The following is a 23,506-nucleotide window of genomic DNA, read 5'->3' on the forward strand; positions in this document are numbered from 1 at the left end:
AATCCCTGAACTTTTCAAAAATTGGTACATGCTTTAACTTTAATCTCCAGGCCTCACTGGAGCTAGAGACAAGAAGGTAAAAAAGGCTGACAAAAGAAGTCCTGTTATCTTCTATGGTGGGAGAAGGAAACTAGCTAAAGGGAAGAATAAATTAGAGAAAAATTGGAATGATTGAATCGGAACAAGGCAAAGGCTATAAAAAAATTAAGCAGCAGTATCCTCTTGGGGGCCCCTTCCCCACACTATCTCAATGCAAATATCTGTCTGAAAAGGTCCCTGGCTAAACTCCACCCATGGGTTGGCCAGTCTTGCCTTGACCAATAGCCTTGACAAGGCAACCTTGACCAATAGTCTTAGAGTATCAGGTGAGGCCAGGGGCCGGCGGCTGGCTAGGGATGAAGAATAAAAGGAAGCACCCTCCAGCAGTTCCACACACTCGCTTCTGGAACGGCTGAGATTATCAATAAGCTCCTAGTCCAGACGCCATGGGTCATTTCACAGAGGAGGACAAGGCTACTATCACAAGCCTGTGGGGCAAGGTGAATGTGGAAGATGCTGGAGGAGAAACCCTGGGAAGGTAGGCTCTGATGACCAGGACAAGGAAGGGAAGGAAGGACCCTGTGCCTGGCAAAAGTCCAGGCCGCTTCTCAGGATTTGTGGCACTTTCTGACTGTCAAACTGCTCTTGTTCAATCTCACAGGCTCCTGGTTGTCTACCCATGGACCCAGAGGTTCTTTGACAGCTTTGGCAACCTGTCCTCTGCCTCTGCCATCATGGGCAACCCCAAGGTCAAGGCACACGGCAAGAAGGTGCTGACTTCCTTGGGAGATGCCATAAAGAACCTGGATGATCTCAAGGGCACCTTTGCCCAGCTGAGTGAGCTGCACTGTGACAAGCTGCATGTGGATCCTGAGAACTTCAGGGTGAGTCCAGGAGTTTCAGCAGTTTCAGAGTTCAGTCTCAAGGCAACTTAGACAACTGAGTATTGATCTGAGGACAGCCGAATCTACCTGCTGGGTGTGAGCTATTTGAAGATACTGGGGTTGGGAGTGAAGAAACTGCAGAGGACTAACTGGGCTGAGACCGAATGGTAATGTTTTAGGGCCTAAGGAGTGCCTCTAAAAATCTAGACGGACAATTTTGACATTGACAAAAGAGAGGTGGAAATGAGGAAAATGACTTTTCTTTATTAGATTCCGGTAGAAAGAACTTTCATCTTTCCCTCATTTTTGTTATTTGTTTTAAAACATCTATCTGGAGGCAGGACAAGTATGGTCATTAAAAAGATGCAGGCAGAAGGCATATATTGGCCCAGTCAAAGTGGGGAACTCTGGTGACCAAACAGAGTCTGAGGCTATTCCTATATCAGCTGGACACATACAAAATGCCGCTATCACTTCATTACAAACTTATATCCTCTAATTCCAGATGGGGGCAAAGTGTGTCCAGGGGTGAAGATCAATTGTGTGTGTGTGTGTATGTGTGTGCGTGTGCGCGTGTGTTTCTTTTAACGTTTTCAGCCTACAACATACAGGGTTTGTGGTGGCAAGAAGACAGCAAGTTTTAAATTTTGGCCAGTGACTAGTGCTGCAAGGGGAACAACTACCTGCATTTAATGGAAGGCAAAATCTCAGGCTTTGAGGGAAGTTAACATAGGCTTGATTCTGGGTGGAAGCTGGGTGTGTAGTTTCTGGAGGCCAGGCTGGAGCTCTCAGCTCACTATGGGTTCATTTTTGTTGTCTCCTTTCATCTCAACAGCTCCTGGGAAATGTGCTGGTGACTGTTTTGGCAATCCATTTCGGCAAAGAATTCACCCCTGAAGTGCAGGCTTCCTGGCAGAAGATGGTGGCTGGAGTGGCCAGTGCCCTGTCCTCCAGATACCACTGAGCCCCCTGCCCACGATGCAGAGCTTTCAAGGATAGACTTTATTCTGCAAGCAATAAAAACAATAAATCTATTCTGCTAAGCCATCACACATGATTGTCTTCAGTTCTTTTTTTATGTCTCTTTAAATATATGAGCCACAAAGGGTTTTATGTTGAGGGATGTGTGTATGTGTATTTGTACATGGCTGTGTGTGTTAGTGTCATGTGCATATTCCTCACTTTTTTGTTTACATGAGATGTGGGTTTTGATGAGCAATTAAAAGAACTAGACAATAAAGAAACTTGTACATGGGAGTTATGCAAGTGAGAATAAAAAGTGTAGGAGAAATCTGGTGGGACGAAAGACCTCTGTAGGACAAGACTCCTCAGAAACAGATGTTTTGGAAGAGATGGGGAAAGGTTCAGTGAAGACCTGGGGGCTGGATTGCAGCACAGCAGCGAGGAAGGGGCTCAACGAAGACAAAGTGTTCCAAATTTAGGAAGTCAAGGTTTAGGCAGGGATAGCCATTCTATTTTATTAGGGGCAATACTATTTCTAATGGCATCTGACTTTTCTCAGTCCTTGTGAGGCTCTATGGGGAGGTTGAGGTGTTAGAGATCAGAGCAGGAAACAGATTTTTCTTTCCACAGTAACTGCAATGAAGTGATCCTTACTTTACTAAGAAACTTTTCGTTTTAAGTGTTGATGCATGCCTAAAGAGGCGAAATTAATCCCATGCCCTTAAGTCACAGCATTTCAAGGAAGAGACCTCATTGTAAGCTTCTAGGGGAGGTGGGGACTTAGGTGAAGGAAATGAGCCAGCAGAGGCTCACAAGTCAGCATCATAGTGTCATGCCTGAGCAGCAGACCAGCACTGTCAGATGAAAATGTAGTGTGAAGAACTTGTATAACATTAATTGAGAAGGCAGATTCACTGGAATTCTTATATAATTGAAAGTTAATGCATGTTTATAAGCGAGTGTTTAGTTTAATGTGATGGTGTTATGAACCTAACGCTTGTGTCTCCAGGAAATTCACATGCTAAATCCCCAACTCCCAGTTGGCCCCATTTGTCTGGGAGGCTTTGGAAAAGTAATTAGATTTAGATGAGCTCATGAGAGCAGATCGCTCTCAAAGAATTATTTTCCTCATCAGAAGCAGAGAGGTTAGCCATTTCTCTTCCTTCTGGTGAGGACACAGTGAGGAGTCAGCCATCTGCAACCCAGGAAGAGAACCCTGACCAGGAATCAGCAGAAATGTGAGAAAAAAATCTGTTGTTGAAGCCATCCGGTCTATGCTATTTTGTTATAGCACCTTGCACTAAGTAAGGCAGATGAAGAAGGAGAAAAAAATAAACTTGGGTGTTCAGTGGATTAGAAACCATGTTTATCTCAGGTTTACAAATCTCCCCTGGTCTCCTATGTTTCAGTATAAAATACCTACTCTACTACTCTCATCTGTAACTCCCAAGTCGTAAGCCTGAGCCCTTCTCTCTAACTTTGATTTCTCCTATTTTTTCTTCAATGTACTTTAGGCTTGTAATGTATTTATATACAGTGAAATGTCAAGTTCTTTCTTTATATTTCTTTCTTTCGTTTTTCTCCTCAGCCTCACAGTTTTCTACATGCCCTTCCTATTTTCAGGAACTTCTTTCTCCAAACATCTTCTGCCTGGCTCCATTATACCATAAAGGACCCACTTCAAATGCTGTCACTCACTACCATTTTACAATTCGCACTTTCTTTCTTGTTTCTTTTTTTTTTTTTTTTTTTTTTTTTTAGTAAAACAAGTTTATAAAAAATTAAAGTAAAGGAATAAATGAACGGCTACTTCATAGGCAGAGTAGCCCCAAGGGCTGCTCGTTGCCGATTTTTGTTGTTATTTTTCAATAGTATGCTAAACAAGGGGTAGATTATTTATGCCGCCCATTTTTAGGCCATAAAAGATAAATTCCTGATGTTGCCATGGCATTTTTTCCTTTTAATTTTATTTCATTTCATTTTAATTTAATACATGTGCAGGATGTGCAGGCTTGTTACATGGGCAAATGTGTACCTTTCTGGCCTTTTAGCCATCTTTATCAACGAACAGGTATAATCTTTACACAGGATCATGAAGGCTGAAAGGATTTCACCAATTTAAATCAACCTGATAGCTTAGGGGATAAACTAATTTGAAGATACAGCTCACCTCCAATAAACCAGAATTCCAGATCTTCTGGCATAATCTAGCAAGGTTTGAGATCATGGATCACTTGCAGAGAAAAACAAAAACAAACTAACCAAAAGCAAAACAGAACCAAAAAACCAGCAGAAATACTTCTTACCCTGTTAACGGTCCAATATGTCAGAAACAGCACTGCGTTAGAAATAAAGCTGTCTAAAGTACACTGATATTCGAGTTGTCATAGTGTGTGGACTATTAGCCAATAAAAACAGCCCTTGCTTCTCTAGAGTTGTTTTCCGTGCACACACATGTCTTATGTCTTAGAATAAGATTCCCTGAGAAGTGAACCTAGCATCTATACAAGATAATTAATTCTAATGGAGAGTACCTGCCAAAGAACATTCCACCATCATCTTTACTGAGCATAAAAAAGCTACACCAAAACCCTGGTCATCAGCCAGCACACACACTTACCCAGTGATAAATACACATCATATGATATATATATACATCCTGAATATGGAATCCAATATTTTTTCTAAGATGAAACAGGCATGATTTATTTAAATAGGTACAGATAAGTACATATTGAGGTAAGGATTAGGTCTTATATTACATAACACTAATCTTTCACTGCACTGAAACTGGCTTTATAGGAATTATTTTCACTGCACTATTGAGAACTTAAGAGATAACAGAAAAAGCCACAGAGAGTATTTTCAAAGATAAGTATAGCACAATGCTTACTAAATGAGACTAAGACTTGTCCCATCAAAAATCCTGGACTTATGCCTAAAACACATGTCACAATCCCCGAACTTTTCAAAAATTGGTACATGCTTTAACTTTAATCTCCAGGCCTCACTGGAGCTAGAGACAAGAAGGTAAAAAAAGGCTGACAAAAGAAGTCCTGGTATCTTCTATGGTGGGAGAAGGAAACTAGCTAAAGGGAAGAATAAATTAGAGAAAAATTGGAATGATTGAATCGGAACAAGGCAAAGGCTATAAAAAAAATTAAGCAGCAGTATCCTCTTGGGGGCCCCTTCCCCACGCTATCTCAATGCAAATATCTGTCTGAAACGGTCCCTGGCTAAACTCCACCCATGGGTTGGCCAGTCTTGCCTTGACCAATAGCCTTGACAAGGCAACCTTGACCAATAGTCTTAGAGTATCAGGTGAGGCCAGGGGCCGGCGGCTGGCTAGGGATGAAGAATAAAAGGAAGCACCCTCCAGCAGTTCCACACACTCGCTTCTGGAACGGCTGAGATTATCAATAAGCTCCTAGTCCAGACGCCATGGGTCATTTCACAGAGGAGGACAAGGCTACTATCACAAGCCTGTGGGGCAAGGTGAATGTGGAAGATGCTGGAGGAGAAACCCTGGGAAGGTAGGCTCTGGTGACCAGGACAAGGAAGGGAAGGAAGGACCCTGTGCCTGGCAAAAGTCCAGGCCGCTTCTCAGGATTTGTGGCACTTTCTGACTGTCAAACTGCTCTTGTTCAATCTCACAGGCTCCTGGTTGTCTACCCATGGACCCAGAGGTTCTTTGACAGCTTTGGCAACCTGTCCTCTGCCTCTGCCATCATGGGCAACCCCAAGGTCAAGGCACACGGCAAGAAGGTGCTGACTTCCTTGGGAGATGCCATAAAGAACCTGGATGATCTCAAGGGCACCTTTGCCCAGCTGAGTGAGCTGCACTGTGACAAGCTGCATGTGGATCCTGAGAACTTCAGGGTGAGTCCAGGAGTTTCAGCAGTTTCAGAGTTCAGTCTCAAGGCAACTTAGACAACTGAGTATTGATCTGAGGACAGCCGAATCTACCTGCTGGGTGTGAGCTATTTGAAGATACTGGGGTTGGGAGTGAAGAAACTGCAGAGGACTAACTGGGCTGAGACCGAATGGTAATGTTTTAGGGCCTAAGGAGTGCCTCTAAAAATCTAGACGGACAATTTTGACATTGACAAAAGAGAGGTGGAAATGAGGAAAATGACTTTTCTTTATTAGATTCCGGTAGAAAGAACTTTCATCTTTCCCTCATTTTTGTTATTTGTTTTAAAACATCTATCTGGAGGCAGGACAAGTATGGTCATTAAAAAGATGCAGGCAGAAGGCATATATTGGCCCAGTCAAAGTGGGGAACTCTGGTGACCAAACAGAGTCTGAGGCTATTCCTATATCAGCTGGACACATACAAAATGCCGCTATCACTTCATTACAAACTTATATCCTCTAATTCCAGATGGGGGCAAAGTGTGTCCAGGAGTGAGGATCAATTGAAACATTTGGGCTAGAGTAGATTTTGAAAGCCAGGGGTTTGTGTGTGTGTGTGTGTGTGTGTGTGCGCGCGCGCTTGTGTTTCTTTTAATGTTTTCAGCCTACAACATACAGGGTTTGTGGTGGCAAGAAGACAGCAAGTTTTAAATTTTGGCCAGTGACTAGTGCTGCAAGGGGAACAACTACCTGCATTTAATGGAAGGCAAAATCTCAGGCTTTGAGGGAAGTTAACATAGGCTTGATTCTGGGTGGAAGCTGGGTGTGTAGTTTCTGGAGGCCAGGCTGGAGCTCTCAGCTCACTATGGGTTCATTTTTGTTGTCTCCTTTCATCTCAACAGCTCCTGGGAAATGTGCTGGTGACTGTTTTGGCAATCTATTTCGGCAAAGAATTCACCCCTGAAGTGCAGGCTTCCTGGCAGAAGATGGTGGCTGGAGTGGCCAGTGCCCTGTCCTCCAGATACCACTGAGCCCCCTGCCCACGATGCAGAGCTTTCAAGGATAGGCTTTATTCTGCAAGCAATAAAAATAATAAATCTATTCTGCTAAGAGATCACACATGATTTTCTTCAGCTCTTTTTTTACATCTTTTAAAATATTGAGCCCCAAAGGGTTTATATTGAGGGATGTGTGTATGTGTATTTCTGTATGGCTATGTGTGTTTGTGGTGTGCGCATGCTCCCCATTTATTTTTACATGAGATGTGAATTTTGATGAGCAAATAAAAGAACAAAGCAGTAAAGACACTGATATACGGGAGTTCTGCAAGTTGGGGGTAAATTGTGCAGGAGAAAGCTGGTAAGAAGAAAGACCTCTATAGGACAGACTCCTCAGAAACATGTTTTGGAAGAGATGGGGAAAGTTTCAGTGAAGACCTGGGTGTTGGATTGCAGCAGAGTAGTAAGGATGGTTCTTAATGAAGGGAAAGTGTTCCAAGCTTTCGGAGGTCAAGGTTTAGTCAGGTGTAGCATTTATTTTGTTAGGGGGAATATTATTTCTAATGGCATCTGGCTTTTCATAGCCCTTGTGGATGCCTAAGAAAGTAAGATTAATCCCATGTCCTCAAGTGTGCAGATTGGTCACAGCATTTCCAGGAAGAGACCTCACTGTAAGCTTCTGGGGGAGGTGAGGACTTAGGTGTAAGAAATGAATCAGCAGAGGCTCACAAGTCAGCATGAGCATGTTGTGTCTGAGCAAGAGACCAGTACTGTGAGATCAAAAGTAGTGGGAAGAATTTGTACAAGATTAATTGGAAGGCTTACTCAATGGAATTTTTGTATAGTTGGATGTTAGTGCATCTGTATAAGTAAGAGTTTAATGTGATGGTGTTATGGACCTAATGTTTGTCTCCTCACAATTTACATGCTGAATCCCCAACTCCCAACTGACCTTATTTGTAGGGGAGACTTTTGAAAAGTAACTAGGTTTAGATGAGCTCATAAGAGCATATCCCCATCATAAAATTTATTTCCTTATTAGAAGCAGAGAGACAAGCCATTTGTCTTTCCTCCCAGTGAGGACACAGTGAGAAGTCAGCTATCTGCAATCCAGGAAGAGAACCCTGACCACAAATCAGCCTTCAGAAACGTGAGAAAAAATTCTGTTGTTGAAGCCATCCAGTCTTTGGTATTTTGTATTTTGTTATAGCACCTTGCACTGAGTAAGGCAGATGAGGAAGGAGAAAAAAATAAGCTTAGGGTTTGAGTGGACTAGAGACCATGTTTATCTCAGGTTTACAAATCTCCCCTGGTCCCCTAAGTTTCAGTATAAAATACCTACTCTACTATTCTCATCTGTAAGATCCAAATAATAAGCCTGTGCCCTTCTCTCTAATTTTGATTTCTCTTATTTTTACTTCAACATGCTCTACTCTAGCCTTGCAATGTCTTTACATACAGTGAAATGTCAAGTTCTTTATTCTTTTTTTTTTCTTTCTTTCTTTGTTTCTCCTCAGCCTCAGAATTTGGCACATGCCCTTCCTTCTTTCAGGAACTTCTTTCTCCAAAAGTCTCTGCCTGGCTCCATCATATCATAAAGGACCCACTTCAAATGCAGTCACTACCATTTCACAATATGCACTTGTTTTTTTTAAGTCATAGCAAGTTTCTTAAGAGAGTAAAGAAATAAAAGAATGACTATTGTATAGGCAGAGCACCCCCGAGGGCTGCTAGTTGTTCATTTTTATGGTTATTTCTTGATGATATGTTAAACAAGTTTTGGATTATTTATGCCTTCTTTTTTTAGGCCATATAGGGTAACTTCCTAACATTGCCATGTCATTTGTTTTTATTTTTTTCTTTTGATTTAATTTAATTTTACCTTAAATTCCAGGGTACATGTGCAGGATATGCAGGTTTGTTTTATAGGTAAATGTGTGCCATGGTTTTAATGTTTTTTTTTTTTTTCTTCTTGTAAAGTTGTTTAAGTTTCTTATTTACTCTGGATGTTAGGCCTTTGTCAGAAGAATAGATTGCAAACATTTTTCCATGTTCTGTAGATTGTCTTTCGGTCTGATGGTAGTTTCTTTTTCTGTGAAGGAGCTCTTTAGTTTAATTAGATTCCGTTAGTCAATTTTTGGTTTTGCTGCAATTGCTTTTCATGTTTTCATCATGAAATCTTTGCCCATGCCTATATCATGAAGGGTATTGCCCTGATTTTTTTCTAGGCTTTTTAGAGTTTGGGGTTTTTCATTTAAGTCTCAAATCCATCTGGATTTAATTTTTGGATAAGGTATAAGGAAGGGGTCCAGTTTCATTTTTCAGCATATGGCTAGCTAGTTCTGCCCATCATTTATTAAATTGAAAATCCTTTCCCCATTGCTTGCTTTTGTCAGGTTTCTCAAAGACCAGATGGCTGTAGATACAATATGCAGTTTCTTCAAGTCATATAATACCACCTGAAATCTCTTATTCATTCATTTATTTCAGTATGTAAGCTGGTCTCCTCTACTCACTATAGTGAGGGCACCATTAGACAAAAGAATCTGTCTGTCTAGTTCATGTAAGATTCTCAGAATTAAGAAAAATGGATGGCATATGAAACTTAATGGATGACATATGGGACCTAATATGTACTTGTTGAATTAATACATAAAATGCAACAGGAAGAAGTTGACAACTGCAATGATGACCTGATATTGATGATATAAGAGTCTATAGATCACACTAGAAGCAATAACCATGGAAAACAACTGGAAACGGGGAACAGCCACAAACATGAAAGAATCAATACTTCCAGGAAGGTGATCACAGGTCACTTTTCTTGGAGCAGATGAGAGAAAAGTGGAAGTTCGCAGTAACTGTTGAATTGCTGGTTGGCTGATAAAAAGATGGGGCAGCTGTTCACCGATATGCAGGGTTTTAGATGTATGTACCTAAGGATATGAGGTATGGCAATGAACAGACATTCTGTTGGGAATTAGTTTTAAGGCCATTAAAGGACACGACCTGAAGTGTCCTCTCAGGCCAGTCCCCACAACTCAATGTAAATGTGTTTCCTGCATATAGTCAAGGTTGCCACTTATTTTTCTTCATATCATCGATCTCTGCTCTTAAAGATAATCTTATTGGTTTTGCCTCAAACTCTGTTTGTCACTACAAACTCTCCCCATGTTCCTAAGTAAAACAGATAACTGCCTCTCAACTATATCCAGTAGACTAAAATCCTGTGTCTCCAATATCAGAAATTCAGCTTTAATATATTGGATTGAACTCTTTGAAATTTAGAGTCTCCTTGAAGTACACATGAGGATGATCTCCTAAACTTTATTTCTTGTAAGCATTTATTTCAGGGGGAACACACAAACTAGCATCCCAAACCTCTAAGTATGAGGGCAATAAGCCTTAAGAATATAAAATAAAGTGTTATTCTCTCTGCCGGTGGAAGCGTGCCCTGTCTATTCCTGAAATTGCTTGTTTGAGACGCATGAGACGTGCAGCACCTGAGACACGTGCAGCAGTCTGTGGAATATTGGCAGTGAAGAATGTCTCTGCCTGATTAGATATAAAGACAAGTTAAACACATTACAGCATTACAGCATTAGACTGTAGATCAAGCCTGTGCCAGACACAAATGACCTAATGCCCAGCACGGGCCACGGAAACTTCTTCTATACTCTTGCTTGAACACAGCAGCACCCTTCTACCCCAACACTATTAGATGCTCTGGCATAATTTTGCAGATATGTGGAATTTGACATGGACTATTGTTGAGTGATTCAGAGGAAATCTCCTTTGCTCAGATAAGTACACTGACTACAAAATGGATTTTAAAAACATGGTAATAAAACCCAGTTTTCCCCTTACTTCCCTAGTTTGTTTCTTTTTTTTTTTTTTTTTTTTTGAGACGGAGTCTTGCTCTGTCGCCCAGGCTGGAGTGCAGTGGCCGGATCTCAGCTCACTGCAAACTCTGCCTCCCGGGTTTAAGCCATTCTCCTGCCTCAGCCTCCTGAGTAGCTGGGACTACAGGCACCCGCCACCTTGCCCGGCTAGTTTTTTGTATTTTTTTTTTAGTAGAGACGGGGTTTCACTGTGTTAGCCAGGATGGTCTCGATCTCCTGACCTCGTGATCCACCCGTCTCGGCCTCCCAAAGTGCTGGGATTACAGGCTTGAGCCACCGCGCCCGGCCCCTAGTTTGTTTCTTATTCTGCTTTCTTCCAAATGGATGCTTGATAGAGGTGTTTATTTCTATTCTATTCTAAAAAGTGATGAAATTGGCTGGGCGCTGTGGCTCACGCCCGTAATCCCAGCACTTTGGGAGGCCAAGGCGGGTAGATCACAAGGTCAGGAGATCAAGACCATCCTGGCTAACATGGTGAAACCTCGTCTCTACTAAAAATACAAAAAATTAGCCCGGCATGGTGGCGGGAGCCTGTAGTCCCAGCTACTCGGAAGGCTGAGGCAGGAGAATGGTGTGAATCCAGGAGGCGGAGCTTGCAGAGAGAGAGAGAGAGAGAGAGAGAGAGAGAGAGAGAGGATGAAATTGTGTACTCAATGTAGTCTCAAGAGAATTGAAAACCAAGAAAGGCTGTGGCTTCTTCCACATAAAGCCTGGATGAATAACACGTTGTTACATTGTCACAACTCCTGACCCAGGAATTGATGGCTAAGATATTTGTAATTCTTATCCTTTTCAGCTCTAACTTATTCCTATTTGTCAGCATTCAAGTTATTAGCAGCCACTGGTGAAGACTTTGAGAAATAAACTGCACACTGGATGGTGGGGGTAGTGTAGGAAAATGGAGGGGAAAGAAGTAAAGTTTCAAATTAAGCCTGAACAGCAATGTTCCCCTGAGAAGCCCACCCGGATTCTATCAGAAACTTGAATGTCCATCTTGCAAAACTTCCCTTGCCCAAACCCCACCCCTGAAGTCGCAACCCACCCTTGACCAATAGATTCATTTCACTGAGACAGGCAAAAGGGCTGGGGGCCGGAGAGGAGAAACAAAAGCCACACAAGAAGCAGAAGTACAGGTATGCTTCTGGCTCATCTACGATCGCCAGGAAACTCCCAGATCTGACACCGTGGTGCATTTCACTGCTGACGAGAAGGCTGCTGCCACTAGCCTGTGAAGCAAGTTTAGGTGAGAAGGCTGGAGGTGAGATTCTGGGCAGGTAGGTACTGGAAGCCAGGGCGAGGTGCAGAAAGGCAGAATGTGTTTCTGAAAGAGGGACTAGCCCATTGTCTTACATAGTCTGACTTTGCATCTGCTCTGTGATTATGACTGTCCCTCAGTCTCCTGGTTGTCTACCCATGGACCCAGAGGTACTTTGAAACTTTTGGCTATCTGGGCTCTGACTGTGCAATAATGGGCAACCTCAAAGTCAGGGCACATGGAAAGAAGGTGCTGATCTCCTTCGTAAAAGCTGTTATGCTCATGGATGACCTCAAAGGCACCTTTGCTATGCTGAGTGACCTGTACTGTAACAAGCTGCACGTGGACCCTGAGAACTTCCTGGTGAGTACTAAGTACACTCATGCTTTCTTCTTTACCCTTAGCTATTTGCACCATGGGTGCTTTTGAAAGCAGAGGTGGGTTTCTCTTGTGCTATGAGTCAGCTATGGGATATGATATTTCAGCAGTGGGATCGTTTTTGAGAGTTATGTTGCTCTAAATAACATAACTGATATTTGGTAGAGCAAGGACTATGAATAATGGAAAGGCACTTACCATTTGATAGCTCTGAAAAACACGTCTTATACAAAATTCTGGCCAAAATTAAACTGAGTGTTTTTGGATGAGGGAATGGAAGTTGAGATAGAGGAAATAACATCTTTCCTTTGGTCATTGAAATTTTCTGTGAAAATTAATAGACACTTTTCTGCATAGTCCTGGAAGTCAGAAAATGATCAACTAGAAAGATTAATGGGAAGCTTTTAAAAAGAGGATTGTTTCCTTCTGAATGACGATGGTATACTTTTGTGCGCATGGTACAGGATTCTTTGTTATGAGTGTTTGGGAAAATTGTATGTGTGTGATGACTGGGGACTTATCCTATCCCTTACAGCTCCTTGAAGTACTGTTATCCTATTTTTAAAAAAGGACAGAGTCTCTAAAAAAGTGAAACAATTAATCACACTGTGCTGGGGTAGTGAGTTGGCATAGCAAGTAAAAGAAGGATAGGACACAATGGGAGGTGCAGCGCTGCCAGTCATATTGAAGCTGATGTCTATCCCATAATGGTGAACTTACCTTTGTGAGAATAAGACTGAGAGTTGCTCAAACTCTGGTCAAAAAGGAAGTAAGTGTTGTATCTATGTATTGCAAGTCCAGCTTGAGGCCTTCTATTCACTATGTACCATTTTCTTTTTATCTTCACTCCCTCCCCAGCTCTTAAGCAACGTGATATTGATTATTTTGGCAACCCACTTCAGCAAAGAGTTTACCCTACAGATACAGGCTTCTTGGCAGGAACCCACAAATGCTGTGGCTAATGCTGTAGCCCTCAAGGGCCATTGAGTTCCCTGTCCACTATGTTTGTACCTATGTCCCAAAAGCTCATTTCCTTTAGACGGGGGACACTGAGGAGAAGAGCAGTATCCTGCCTGCAGATTCAGTTCCTGCATGATAAAAATAAAATAAAGAAATCTGCTCTCTAAGAAATATTATTGTATTCTTTTTCTGTCTTTATATTTTACATTGATTCAGCCAAAAGGACCCACCATTTCTGATGAAAATGAAAACATTGGAGAATGGGAGTTTAAGGGTAGAGAAGATACTTTCTTGCAATCCTGAAAGATAAGAGAGAACTTGTGGGTGGCTTTAGTGGAGTAGTTACTCCTAGGAAGGGGAAATCGTTCCTAGAATAAGGCAATGTCTTTAGAGAAAGTGAGGGCAATGGAGGTACTCTTTAGAGATGTAAGAGGATTGTCGATAATGTGTAGAGATATGTTAGGACTCAAATTAGAGATTCTGTATAGGCTATTATTTGTATGAACTCAGGATATAGCTCATTTGGTGACTGTAGTTCACTTCTACTTATTTTAAACAACATATTTTGATGATTTATAATGCAGTGGGGATGGGGCTTCCTAGAGACCAATCAAGGGCCAAACCCTGAACTTTCTCCTAATGTCTTCAATGGTATTAGTGGAGAATTATCTCTAAGGCATGTGAGCTGGCTGTCTTGGTTTACATCTGTAATTCATCTGCTACCTCTGTGACCTGAAACATATTTATAATTCCATTAAGCTGTAAATATGGTAGATTTATCATATTTATTTTCCTTAAAGGATTTTTGTAAGAATTAATTGAATTGATACCTGGAAAGTCTTTATTACACTACCCGATAAATAATAAATCTCTTTGTTCGGCTCTCTGTTTCTATAAATATATACAAGTTTTATTGTTTTTGGTGGTATTGATTTTATTCTCTTTCTATATATACATATATGTGCATTCATAAATATATACAATTTTTATGAATAAAAAAATTATTACCAATCAATATTGAAAACAACTGATTTCTGTTGAAGACAAAAGTCTTGTTTATGTGAGTAAACAGCAGATTAAAAGGCTGAGATTTAGGAATTAGCATGTTAGGTCAAGTTGGTAGAGGAGAATATGGACATTTAAAAGAGGCAGGGTGCTATAAAATTAGGGAAACTGGATGCAGAGACCACATGAAGCAAGAAAAATGGCTATTGTTTTGAGCAAAAATCACTGAAAATTCTTGCATGTAAGAGTGACATAATAAATAGGGAAATGTAGGAAAATTGATTCACATGTATATATATAGAACTGATTAGACAAAGTCTAACTCAGGTATAGTCAGAGGAGCTTGCTGTAATTATATTGAGGTGATAGATAAAGAACTGAAGTTGATGGAAACAATGAAGTTAAGAAAAAAATTGAGTAAGAAACCATCATGGCAGTGATTGCACAGAACTGGAAAACATTGTGAAACAGAGAGTTAGAGATGACAGCTAAAAATCTCTGCCTGTGAATGAAAAGAAGGAAATGTATTGACAGAAGAGAAAATGCCTACAAGCCCCCTGTTTGAATCTGGCAATGAACATAGCCATTCTGTGGCAATCGCTTCAAACTCCTGTACCCAAGACCCTTAGGAAGTATGTAACACCCTCAAACTGACTCAAAATAGGTTTTAGAAGATATAATATCCTTTCCTCTCCAGTTTCACTAATCCCGAAACCTCTTTCTCAAAGTATTTCCTGTATGTGTCCACCCCAAAGAGCTCGTCTTACCATATCTCTTGAGTGGGAGCACATAGATAGGCGGTGCTACCATTTAATAGCTTCTGAAATTCCTTTGTCATATTTTTGAGTCCCCACTAATAACCCACAAAGCAGAATAAATAACAGTTGCTCATGTGCAATAATCACTCAACTGCTGTCTTGTAGCATACATTAATTAAGCACATTCTTTGAATAATTACTGTGTCCATTCACACTTTAAAATTTCATACTTGTGCTATCCCCTGCCCTTCTGAATGTCATTCTGTATTTTAAATTAAGAGACAAGAGTTCAATTTCCTGTGTTACTTACTGTTCATTTCTCGCTGAGCAGTTTTCACATTCACCTTTACTGGAAAATATGTAAGTACACATCTTGACACACAGGAAAAATATACCAAACTGACATGAAGCATGAATGCTTGTGCATGTAGTCATATAAAATCTTGCAACAATGTAAACATTCTCTGATACACACATACAGATGTGTGTATATGTCTGTACAATTTCCTATGCTCCATGAACAAACATCCCATGCACACATAAGAACACACACTGTTACAGACGCATACTTGAGTGCATTGACAAAATTACCCCAGTCAATCGAGAGAATTTGGATTTCTGCATTTGACTCTGTTAGCTTTGTGCATGCTGTTCGTTTACTCTGGGTGATGTCTTTCCCTCATTTTGTCCTGTCTATCTTGTACTCATACTTTAAGTCTTAACTTAAATGTTATTTCAACTAAGAAGCTATTTTTTTTTTTAATTTTAACTGGGCTAAAAGCCCTGTCTATAAACTCTGCTATAATTATGGGCTCTTTCTTATTATAATATTTAGGATTTTTCTTACTAATGTACTTAATCTGCTCATTGTGTATTCCTCCCACTAACTATTAACCTCTTTTATGGTAGAGACATTGTCTTGTAAACTCTTATTTCCCTAGTATTTGGAGATTTAAAAAATGATTAAACTATCCAAAAATTAGATCTCTCTTTTCTACATTATGAGTATTACACTATCCATAGAGAAGTTTGTTTGAGACCTAAACTGAGAAACCTTTGGATCTAAAATGACTATGTGATATCTTAATATTTATAGGTCATGAGGTTCCTTCCTCTGCCTCTATACGGTTGTTCCTTCAATCTCCCTTGCTGTAGTTTGATTAGTCAATGAGTATGTGTCATGCATTTATTCACATCAGAATTTCATACACTAATAAGACATAGTATCAGAAATCAGTTTATTAGTTATATCAGTTAGGGTCCATCAAGGAAAGCACAAACCACTATCAGTTACTCAACCTAGAATTAAATACAGCTCTTAATAGTTAATTATCGTTGTATTAGAAGACCTAAAATATGAAACAAAGGACAGTGCAGAAATCTAGATGTTCGTAACATCAGAAAACTTTTTCCGCCATTAGGCCTAAAAGGACAGAAGGAGAAAATGTTTATACCACCATCCAGAACCAGGGGTCTACTGGATTCAATGAGATATTGGGGGCTCCTTGGAGAAAGCCAGAACTGTCTAATGGGGGCATCAAAATATCAACCATAAAAAAGACTGTCTGCTGTAGGAGATCCCTTCAGAGAGAGAGAGCGAGAGGAGAGAGAGAAGGCCAGAAATAATCTTGCTTATGCTTTCCCTCAGCTAGTGTTTACCATTGCAGAATGTACATGGGACCAAAAGGGTGAGTAAACCTGGGAAATGTCATTTCCTCAAATACAGAGAACACTGAGGGAAGGATGAGGAATAAATTTGAAAGCAGTGCGGTAATTGACAGAAGGAAACTAGGATGTGTCCAATAAATGAACAATTATAGTGTGTAATGATTATTGCAATGATTAATGTATTGATAAGATAATATGAAAACACAGAATTCAAAGAGCAGTGAACTGAGATTAGAACTGTGGAGAGCACTGGCATTTAAGAATGCCACTTACACTTATAATGTGTCTCCTATGCATTGTTCTGTGCATATGAATATATCATATCAATATTCATTATCTGAACATTATAAATTAGGTACAAAGTGCAAATAATTTATTTTTTCAGGTTAGCAAGAATGTATTATTATTATTATTATCATTATTTGGGACAGAGTTTTGCTCTGGTTGTCCAGGCTGGAGTGCAATGGCACGATCTAGGCTCACTGTAACATCTAACTACCAGGTTCAAGTGATTCTCCTGCCTCAGCCTCCCAAGTAGCTGGGATTACAGGCGCCTGCCACCATGCCCAGCTAATTTTGTATTTTTAGTAGAGAGGGGGTTCCATGTTGGTCAGGCTGATCTCGTACTCCTGACATCAGGTGATCCACCCACCTTGGCCTCTGAAAGTGCTGGGATTACAGGTGTGAGCCACCATGCCCAGCCAAGAATGTGAATTTTGTAGAAGGATGTAACCCATATTTCTCTGACCCTAGAGTCCTTAGTGTTTCTCCCATACCATGTGGCTCATCCCCCTTGCATACATTTCCCATCTGTCACCCTATCTTTTCCTTTTCGTTTCAGCTTTTCACTGTGTGTCAAAATCTAGACCCTTATCTCCTATTTACTCTGAAACCAGCAGCAAGTTGAATTCCATTCTAACCAACGTTGACATTATGCTAATTAAAATCCATACTGAGTTCTAAAATCATTGGGGATTTTGGGGCTATGTCTTACTTCGTACTTCCTTGAGATTTCACATTAAGTGTTGGTGTTCATTAAAGGTCCTTCATTTAATTTTGTATTCGTCGCACTCTTGGATTCACAGTTATATCCAAACTCTTAAATATAGCTTGTATAATCCCAGTTCCCAAGTCTGATTTCTAGCTCTGTCCTCTGACCTCGGTGCCAAACCCATATATCAAACTATGTACTGGGCTTATTTGTATAGATGTCCTATAGGAACCTCAGACTCAGCATGGTCGTTTCACTTTTTATACTAAAACTGTTTCTCTTCCAGTGTTTTCCATTTTAGTCATTGGATAGCTACTTGCCCACTCACCAAGCTCAGAGACTTAAAATCATTTCCTTACCTCTAATCAACAGTTCAATTATGCTTGAATTTGTCCCTGTCTATTAATCACTTCTCTTACGGCCCACAGTCAGGTCCTTGTTGTTTCCTGGACAAGAGTAGATGCTATTCTTTCCATGTTAAGACCTTATCCTGGCTGGATGTGGTGGCTTAGGCTTGTAAATCCAGCACTTTGGGAGGCCAAGGTAGGCAGATCACTTAAGGTCAGGAGTTCGAGACCAGCCTGACCAACATGGTGAAACCCCATCTCTACTAAAAATACAAAATTAGCTGGGCATGTGGTGCATGCCTGCAATCCCAGCTACTCGAGTGGCTGATGCAGAAGAATTGCTTGAACCCAGGAGGTGGAGGCTGCAGTGAGCCTAGATCGCGCCATTACACTCCAGCTTGGGCACTAGGGGTGAAACTCCATCTCAGACGAGAAAAGAAAAAAAGACCTTACCCTGTTATACAAACACTCTCAATGCAAGCCTTATATAATAAACATGTAACCAGATCTCCCAATGTGTAAAATCATTTCAGGTAGAACAGAATTAAAGGGAAAAGCCAAGTCTTTGGAATTAACAGACAAAGATCAAATAACAGTCCTCATGGCCTTAAGAATTTACCTAACATTTTTTTTAGAATCAATTTTCTTATATATGAATTGGAAACATAATTCCTACCTCACAAACACATTCTAAGATTTTAAGGAGATGTTGATGAAGTACATCATCTGTAATTTTTAACAGGTAGTGGTAGTGATTTACATAGCACACTGTGATCTGTTCTTGTATGTTCTCTTCCATTCTGTATTCTTGACCTGGTTGTATTCTTTCTGAGCTCCAGATACATATATCTAAGTATATCCTTTTGCATTTTACAACAATGCATAAAATACAGTGTATCCGAGACTGAATTTCTGATCTTATCATACCACTAAACTCACAAATGTGGTCCTATTCTTGTGTTCACGATCTCAGTGACTGACATCACCATCATGGTCTAAGTTTGATGATAGAAATGGCATTGTCACTTCCTTCCCTCCTGCAACAGAAGCCCAGTTATTTGTCTCCCATTTTCTCTACTTCTAAAATACATTTCTTCACTAAGTGAGAATAATCTTTTAAACATACAAATCAAACCATGCCACCATCTTCCTTGAATTATTCAATATCTTCTCTTGGCTTCCAGGTTACAGAAAAATAATTTGTAACAAAGTTTAAAGGTTATTCATGGCTCCTCTCTACTCTATTTTATAACATTTCCCCTTGTGATCAGAATCTCAGTTACATCGTCCATCTTTCTATATACAAATAAAATCATATAGTTAGAACTCACCTCTGGTTACTTTTAATCTAGTAAATGCTGCAAAATGCATTTGTGTTGCTACATGTTAAGCAGTAGTTGATTCTTTTCATTTCTGTCTAATATTCTATTCTTTAACTATACCATAATTTATCAGTTCTACTTTTGACAAACATTTAAGTGGCTACCAGTTTGAGGTTTTTATGAATATTGCTGTCATAAGCATTTCTATACACATCTTTGGATATACACATGCATGTGTTTCTGAATATCTAAAAATGTAATTGCTACGTAATAGATTTATCATGTATCCAGCTTTGGTAGATACTATTAAATGTTTTCCAAAGGGGTTATACTATTGTACACTCTCACCAACAGAGTTTGAGAGTTTCTATTGATCCATATTATTACCAAAATTTGAACTGTCCGTCTTATCTCTTCTCTTGTCTCTTTTTTCCTCTTTTTTCCTTTCCCTTCCTCTCTCTCTTTTCTTTTCTCTCCTCTTCTCTTCTTTCCTCTCTTCCCTTCCCTTTCTCTTTCTCTTCCCTATCCCTTCTCCTCTCCTCTCCCCTCCTTTTTTCTCCTCTCCTCTCCATTATTTGTTTTTCCTTCTTCTCCTCTATCCATTCCATCCTCTCTCTTCCCCTCTTCCTTCCTTCCTTTCACTAGGAAAGGATTGACCTTCTCCTCTCTTTCCGTCAATCCTTCCTTTTGGATATGCTCATAGGTGTGTATTTGTCTGCCACTGTGGCATTATTTGAATTCAGAAAAGAGTGAAAAACTACTGAGCTCTTCATTCCTGGGTCTAATTCCACATTTTTTTTAAGAACACAGTTGTAAAATGTTCTGTACTAGCATTTTCCCAGGAACTTCATTAAATTAAATCTGGCTGAATATGGTAAATCTACTTGGCACTTTCTCTGCATTCTTTCTATAGTCATACCATAATTTTAAACAATCATAATATTTGTATATAATATTTGATTTTATCTGTCATTAAAATGTTACCCTTAAAATTCATGTTTCCGGAACCTATTTCAATAACTGGTAAATAACCACCACTCATTTTTAAAATATTCTTTTAATGGGCATTTATTTCAATATAATAAAAAATAAGAGTTTTATTATAGGAAGAATTTACCAAAAGAAGGAGGAAGCAAGCAAGTTTAAACGGCAGTAATAGATTTGTCCATTCCAATCTCTTTAAATTCCCTTGGAGACAAAAATCCCTGGAGACAAAAATCCCTATAGACAAAGGAGAACGTTATATTGAGTCAACTTGTTAAAACATCTGCTTCTAGACACGTTTTCTTAGTATAAAGTGACAGAAACAAATAAATTAAACTCTAAGATACATTCCACTATATTAGACTAAAACACTTCTGCATAAATGAAACTAGGAGGATATTTTTAGAAACAACTGCTAAAGAGATGTGCTGGAGAGATATGTAGAGGAGAACAGGATTTCTGAGTCAAGACACACATGACAGAACAGCCAATTTCAGGGCAAGGTAAGGGAACAGTGGAATGAAGGTTCATTTTTCATTCTCACAAACCAATGAAACCCTGCTTATCTTAAACCAACCTGCTCACTGGAGTAGGGAGGACAGGACCAGCATAAAAGGGAGAGCAGAGCCAACTGTTGCTTATACTTGCTTCTGACATAACCGTGTTCACTAGCAACCTCAAACAGACACTATGGTGCATCCGACTCCTGAGGAGAAGACTGTTGTCAGTGCCCTGTGGGGCAAAGTGAATGTGGATGCAGTTGGTGGTGAGGCCCTGGGCAGGTTGGTATCAAGGTTCCGAGACATGGAAGCTGAGCATGTGTAGACAGGGAAGATTCCTGGGTTTCTGATAGGCACTGACTCTCTCTGTCCCTTGGGCTGTTTTCCTACCCTCAGGTTACTGGTAGTCCACCCTTGGACCCAGAGATTCTTTGAGTCTTTTGGGGATCTGTCCTCTCCTGCTGCTGTTAATGGGCAACCCTAAGGTGAAGGCTCATGGCAAGAAGGTGCTAGGCGCCTTTAGTGATGGCCTGGCTCACTTGGACAACCTCAAGGGCACTTTTTCCCAGCTGAGTGAGCTGCACTGTGACAAGCTGCACGTGGATCCTGGGAACTTCAGGGTGAGTCCAGGAGATGCTCCACTTTTCTCTTTTTACTTTCTAATCTTACATTTTGGTTCTTTTACCTAGCTGCTCTTCCCCCACGTTTTTGTCTATTTTACTATATTTTATCATTTAATGCTTCTAAAATTTCGTTTTTTATTTCAATATTCTGCATTTTTTCCTTCCTCACAATCTTGCTATTTTAAAAATTAAATTATTTAATATCCTCTCTTTCTCTCTCAACCGCCTCCCTTCATTTTTCCTTCTCTAACCACAACTCAAATTATGCACGCCAACTCTCATCTGCTAATTCTGCACTTAGAATAATCCTTTTGTCTCCCCACATGGGTATGGGAGAGGCTCCAACTCAAAGAGGAGAGGCATAGAATGCTGTTTTAGAGGCTATAAGTCATTTTACAATAAGGAATAATTGGAATTTTATAAATTCGGTAGTAAATGGGATGGAAAGGAAAGTGAATATTTGATTATGAAAGATTAGAAAGTTACACTGGAGGTGGGGCAGAATCATTATTAGGAGACAGCCCATCATCACACTGATTAATCAATTAATTTGTATCTATTAATCTGTTTATAGTAATTAATTTGTATATGCTATATACACATACAAAATTAAAACTAATTTGGAATTAATTTGTATATAGCATTATACAGCATATATAGCATATATGTACATATATAGACTATATGATTGTTAAGTACATAGAGGGTGTGTATAGTATAGATATATGTTATATGTATGCATTCATATATGTACTTATTTATGCTGATGGGAATAACCTGGGGATCAGTTTTGTCTAAGATTTGGGCAGAAAAAAATGGGTGTTGGCCCAGTTTCTCAGAAGCCAATCTTCATTTCTCTGTTAACCATATGCGTGTATCTGCCTACCTTTTCTCCGCAGCTCCTGGGCAATGTGCTGGTGTGTATGCTGGCCCACAACTTTGACAAGGAATTCATCCTACAGGTGCAGGCTGCCTATCAGAAGGTGGTGGCTGGTGTGGCTAATGCCCTGGCTCACAAGTACCATTGAGGTCCTGGATTGTTTCCTGATAATCATAAGTAGACCCTATTTCCCTAGATTCTATTTTCTGAACTTGGGAACACAACGTCTACTTCAAGGGTATGGCTTCACCTAATAAAGAACGTTCAGTTCAACTTCCTGATTAATTGCACTTATTTCATTTTCTTGCCCAGGTATGTAAGAAGGTTCCTGAGGGTCTACAGATAGAGAGCACTTGCGTATTTTACAAAGAGGACATGGGAAATGAGAAAGGCAAGGGAACCGTACAAAGCATTAATGGATGACATTTCTACCTCCAAAGAAAAGAAATTATCAAGAACTCTTCATATAGAGATGATACTGGCACTGCAGAGGCTCTAGGGAAGACCTCAACCCTAAGACATAGCCTCAAGGTTAATCATATGATTAAACTCCAACAATTACTGAGAAAATAATGTGCTCAGTTAAAGGCATAATGTTTGCTCAAGACAGTGTTATGCTCTCTTTCTTTCTACTTCCTTTGCCTGCATGTGTTAGCCCATAATACTATACCCCATCAAGTGTTCTTGCTCCAAGAAATAGCCTCCTCCTCTTACTTGCCCCAGAACATCTCTGTGAACAATTTCCTCTGATCTTCCCATATTTCGGTTAAGATTCATTGCTCACATATTACTTGTGACCTCAGCCTCAATAAACTTTTCGATACTACCCAAAAAATCTTTCCAAACCCTCCCCCACACCATTTTTTACATTTTTCTTATTTATTTATGCACACACACACTCCATGCTTTATAAACAATTCTGCCTATTCTCCACCTTCTTACATGCCTACTGTGCCTTGTATTAAATTCATCTATAGGCAGCAAGAAAATATTTATTCAAGAAAATAATGAATGAATGAATGAGTAAATGAGTAAATGAAGAAATGATTATTCCTTGCTTTAGAACTTCTGGAACTAGAGGACAATATGAATCATACCATTGCACAGTGTTTCTTTGTCGTTAATGCTACAACAAACAAAGAAGAAGCATGCAGTAAACAACCAACCAGTCATTTCCTTTCTGATCATAGGTAG

General features: G+C 39.9%; 3 protein-coding genes and 1 pseudogene across 4 annotated transcripts; all 4 read left to right on the forward strand.

The window, feature by feature from the left end:
• Window positions 1-387: 387 nt before the first annotated feature.
• LOC126935259 (hemoglobin subunit gamma) lies at window positions 388-1,967 on the forward strand. The gene is made up of 3 exons (XM_050756510.1): window positions 388-577; window positions 701-923; window positions 1,759-1,967. The coding sequence occupies exons 1-3, from the start codon at window positions 486-488 to the stop codon at window positions 1,885-1,887; spliced, it is 444 nt and encodes a 147-aa protein (XP_050612467.1). The 5' UTR covers window positions 388-485; the 3' UTR covers window positions 1,888-1,967.
• A 3,262-nt stretch (window positions 1,968-5,229) lies between these two features.
• On the forward strand, window positions 5,230-6,860 carry LOC126935258 (hemoglobin subunit gamma-like). The gene is made up of 3 exons (XM_050756509.1): window positions 5,230-5,419; window positions 5,543-5,765; window positions 6,644-6,860. The coding sequence occupies exons 1-3, from the start codon at window positions 5,328-5,330 to the stop codon at window positions 6,770-6,772; spliced, it is 444 nt and encodes a 147-aa protein (XP_050612466.1). The 5' UTR covers window positions 5,230-5,327; the 3' UTR covers window positions 6,773-6,860.
• Window positions 6,861-11,773: 4,913 nt separating this feature from the next.
• Window positions 11,774-13,405, forward strand: LOC126935283 (hemoglobin subunit epsilon-4-like). The gene is made up of 3 exons (XM_050756539.1): window positions 11,774-11,915; window positions 12,037-12,259; window positions 13,133-13,405. Exons 2-3 carry the CDS (start codon window positions 12,110-12,112, stop codon window positions 13,259-13,261), a joined length of 279 nt encoding a protein of 92 aa, XP_050612496.1. The 5' UTR covers window positions 11,774-11,915; window positions 12,037-12,109; the 3' UTR covers window positions 13,262-13,405.
• Window positions 13,406-21,219: 7,814 nt separating this feature from the next.
• On the forward strand, window positions 21,220-23,506 carry LOC126936476 (hemoglobin subunit delta-like; annotated as a pseudogene). The gene is made up of 3 exons (XR_007719440.1): window positions 21,220-21,429; window positions 22,332-22,461; window positions 23,376-23,506. The product of XR_007719440.1 is annotated as a hemoglobin subunit delta-like (transcript).

The sequence above is a fragment of the Macaca thibetana genome, chromosome 14, assembly GCF_024542745.1.
Source record: "Macaca thibetana thibetana isolate TM-01 chromosome 14, ASM2454274v1, whole genome shotgun sequence".
In the NCBI taxonomy this organism is placed as follows: Eukaryota; Metazoa; Chordata; class Mammalia; order Primates; family Cercopithecidae; genus Macaca; species Macaca thibetana.

What these genes read in the sequence shown, in the direction of transcription:
- LOC126935259 (XM_050756510.1), top strand. Translation starts at nt 486, where the DNA reads ATGGGTCATTTCACAGAGGAGGACAAGGCTACTATCACAAGCCTGTGG. An exon ending in GGAGGAGAAACCCTGGGAAG is followed by an intron (nt 578 to 700) that starts GTAGGCTCTGAT and finishes TCAATCTCACAG; the next exon opens with GCTCCTGGTTGTCTACCCAT. An exon ending in TGGATCCTGAGAACTTCAGG is followed by an intron (nt 924 to 1,758) that starts GTGAGTCCAGGA and finishes TCATCTCAACAG; the next exon opens with CTCCTGGGAAATGTGCTGGT.
- LOC126935258 (XM_050756509.1), top strand. Translation starts at nt 5,328, where the DNA reads ATGGGTCATTTCACAGAGGAGGACAAGGCTACTATCACAAGCCTGTGG. An exon ending in GGAGGAGAAACCCTGGGAAG is followed by an intron (nt 5,420 to 5,542) that starts GTAGGCTCTGGT and finishes TCAATCTCACAG; the next exon opens with GCTCCTGGTTGTCTACCCAT. An exon ending in TGGATCCTGAGAACTTCAGG is followed by an intron (nt 5,766 to 6,643) that starts GTGAGTCCAGGA and finishes TCATCTCAACAG; the next exon opens with CTCCTGGGAAATGTGCTGGT.
- LOC126935283 (XM_050756539.1), top strand. Translation starts at nt 12,110, where the DNA reads ATGGGCAACCTCAAAGTCAGGGCACATGGAAAGAAGGTGCTGATCTCC. An exon ending in TGGACCCTGAGAACTTCCTG is followed by an intron (nt 12,260 to 13,132) that starts GTGAGTACTAAG and finishes CTCCCTCCCCAG; the next exon opens with CTCTTAAGCAACGTGATATT.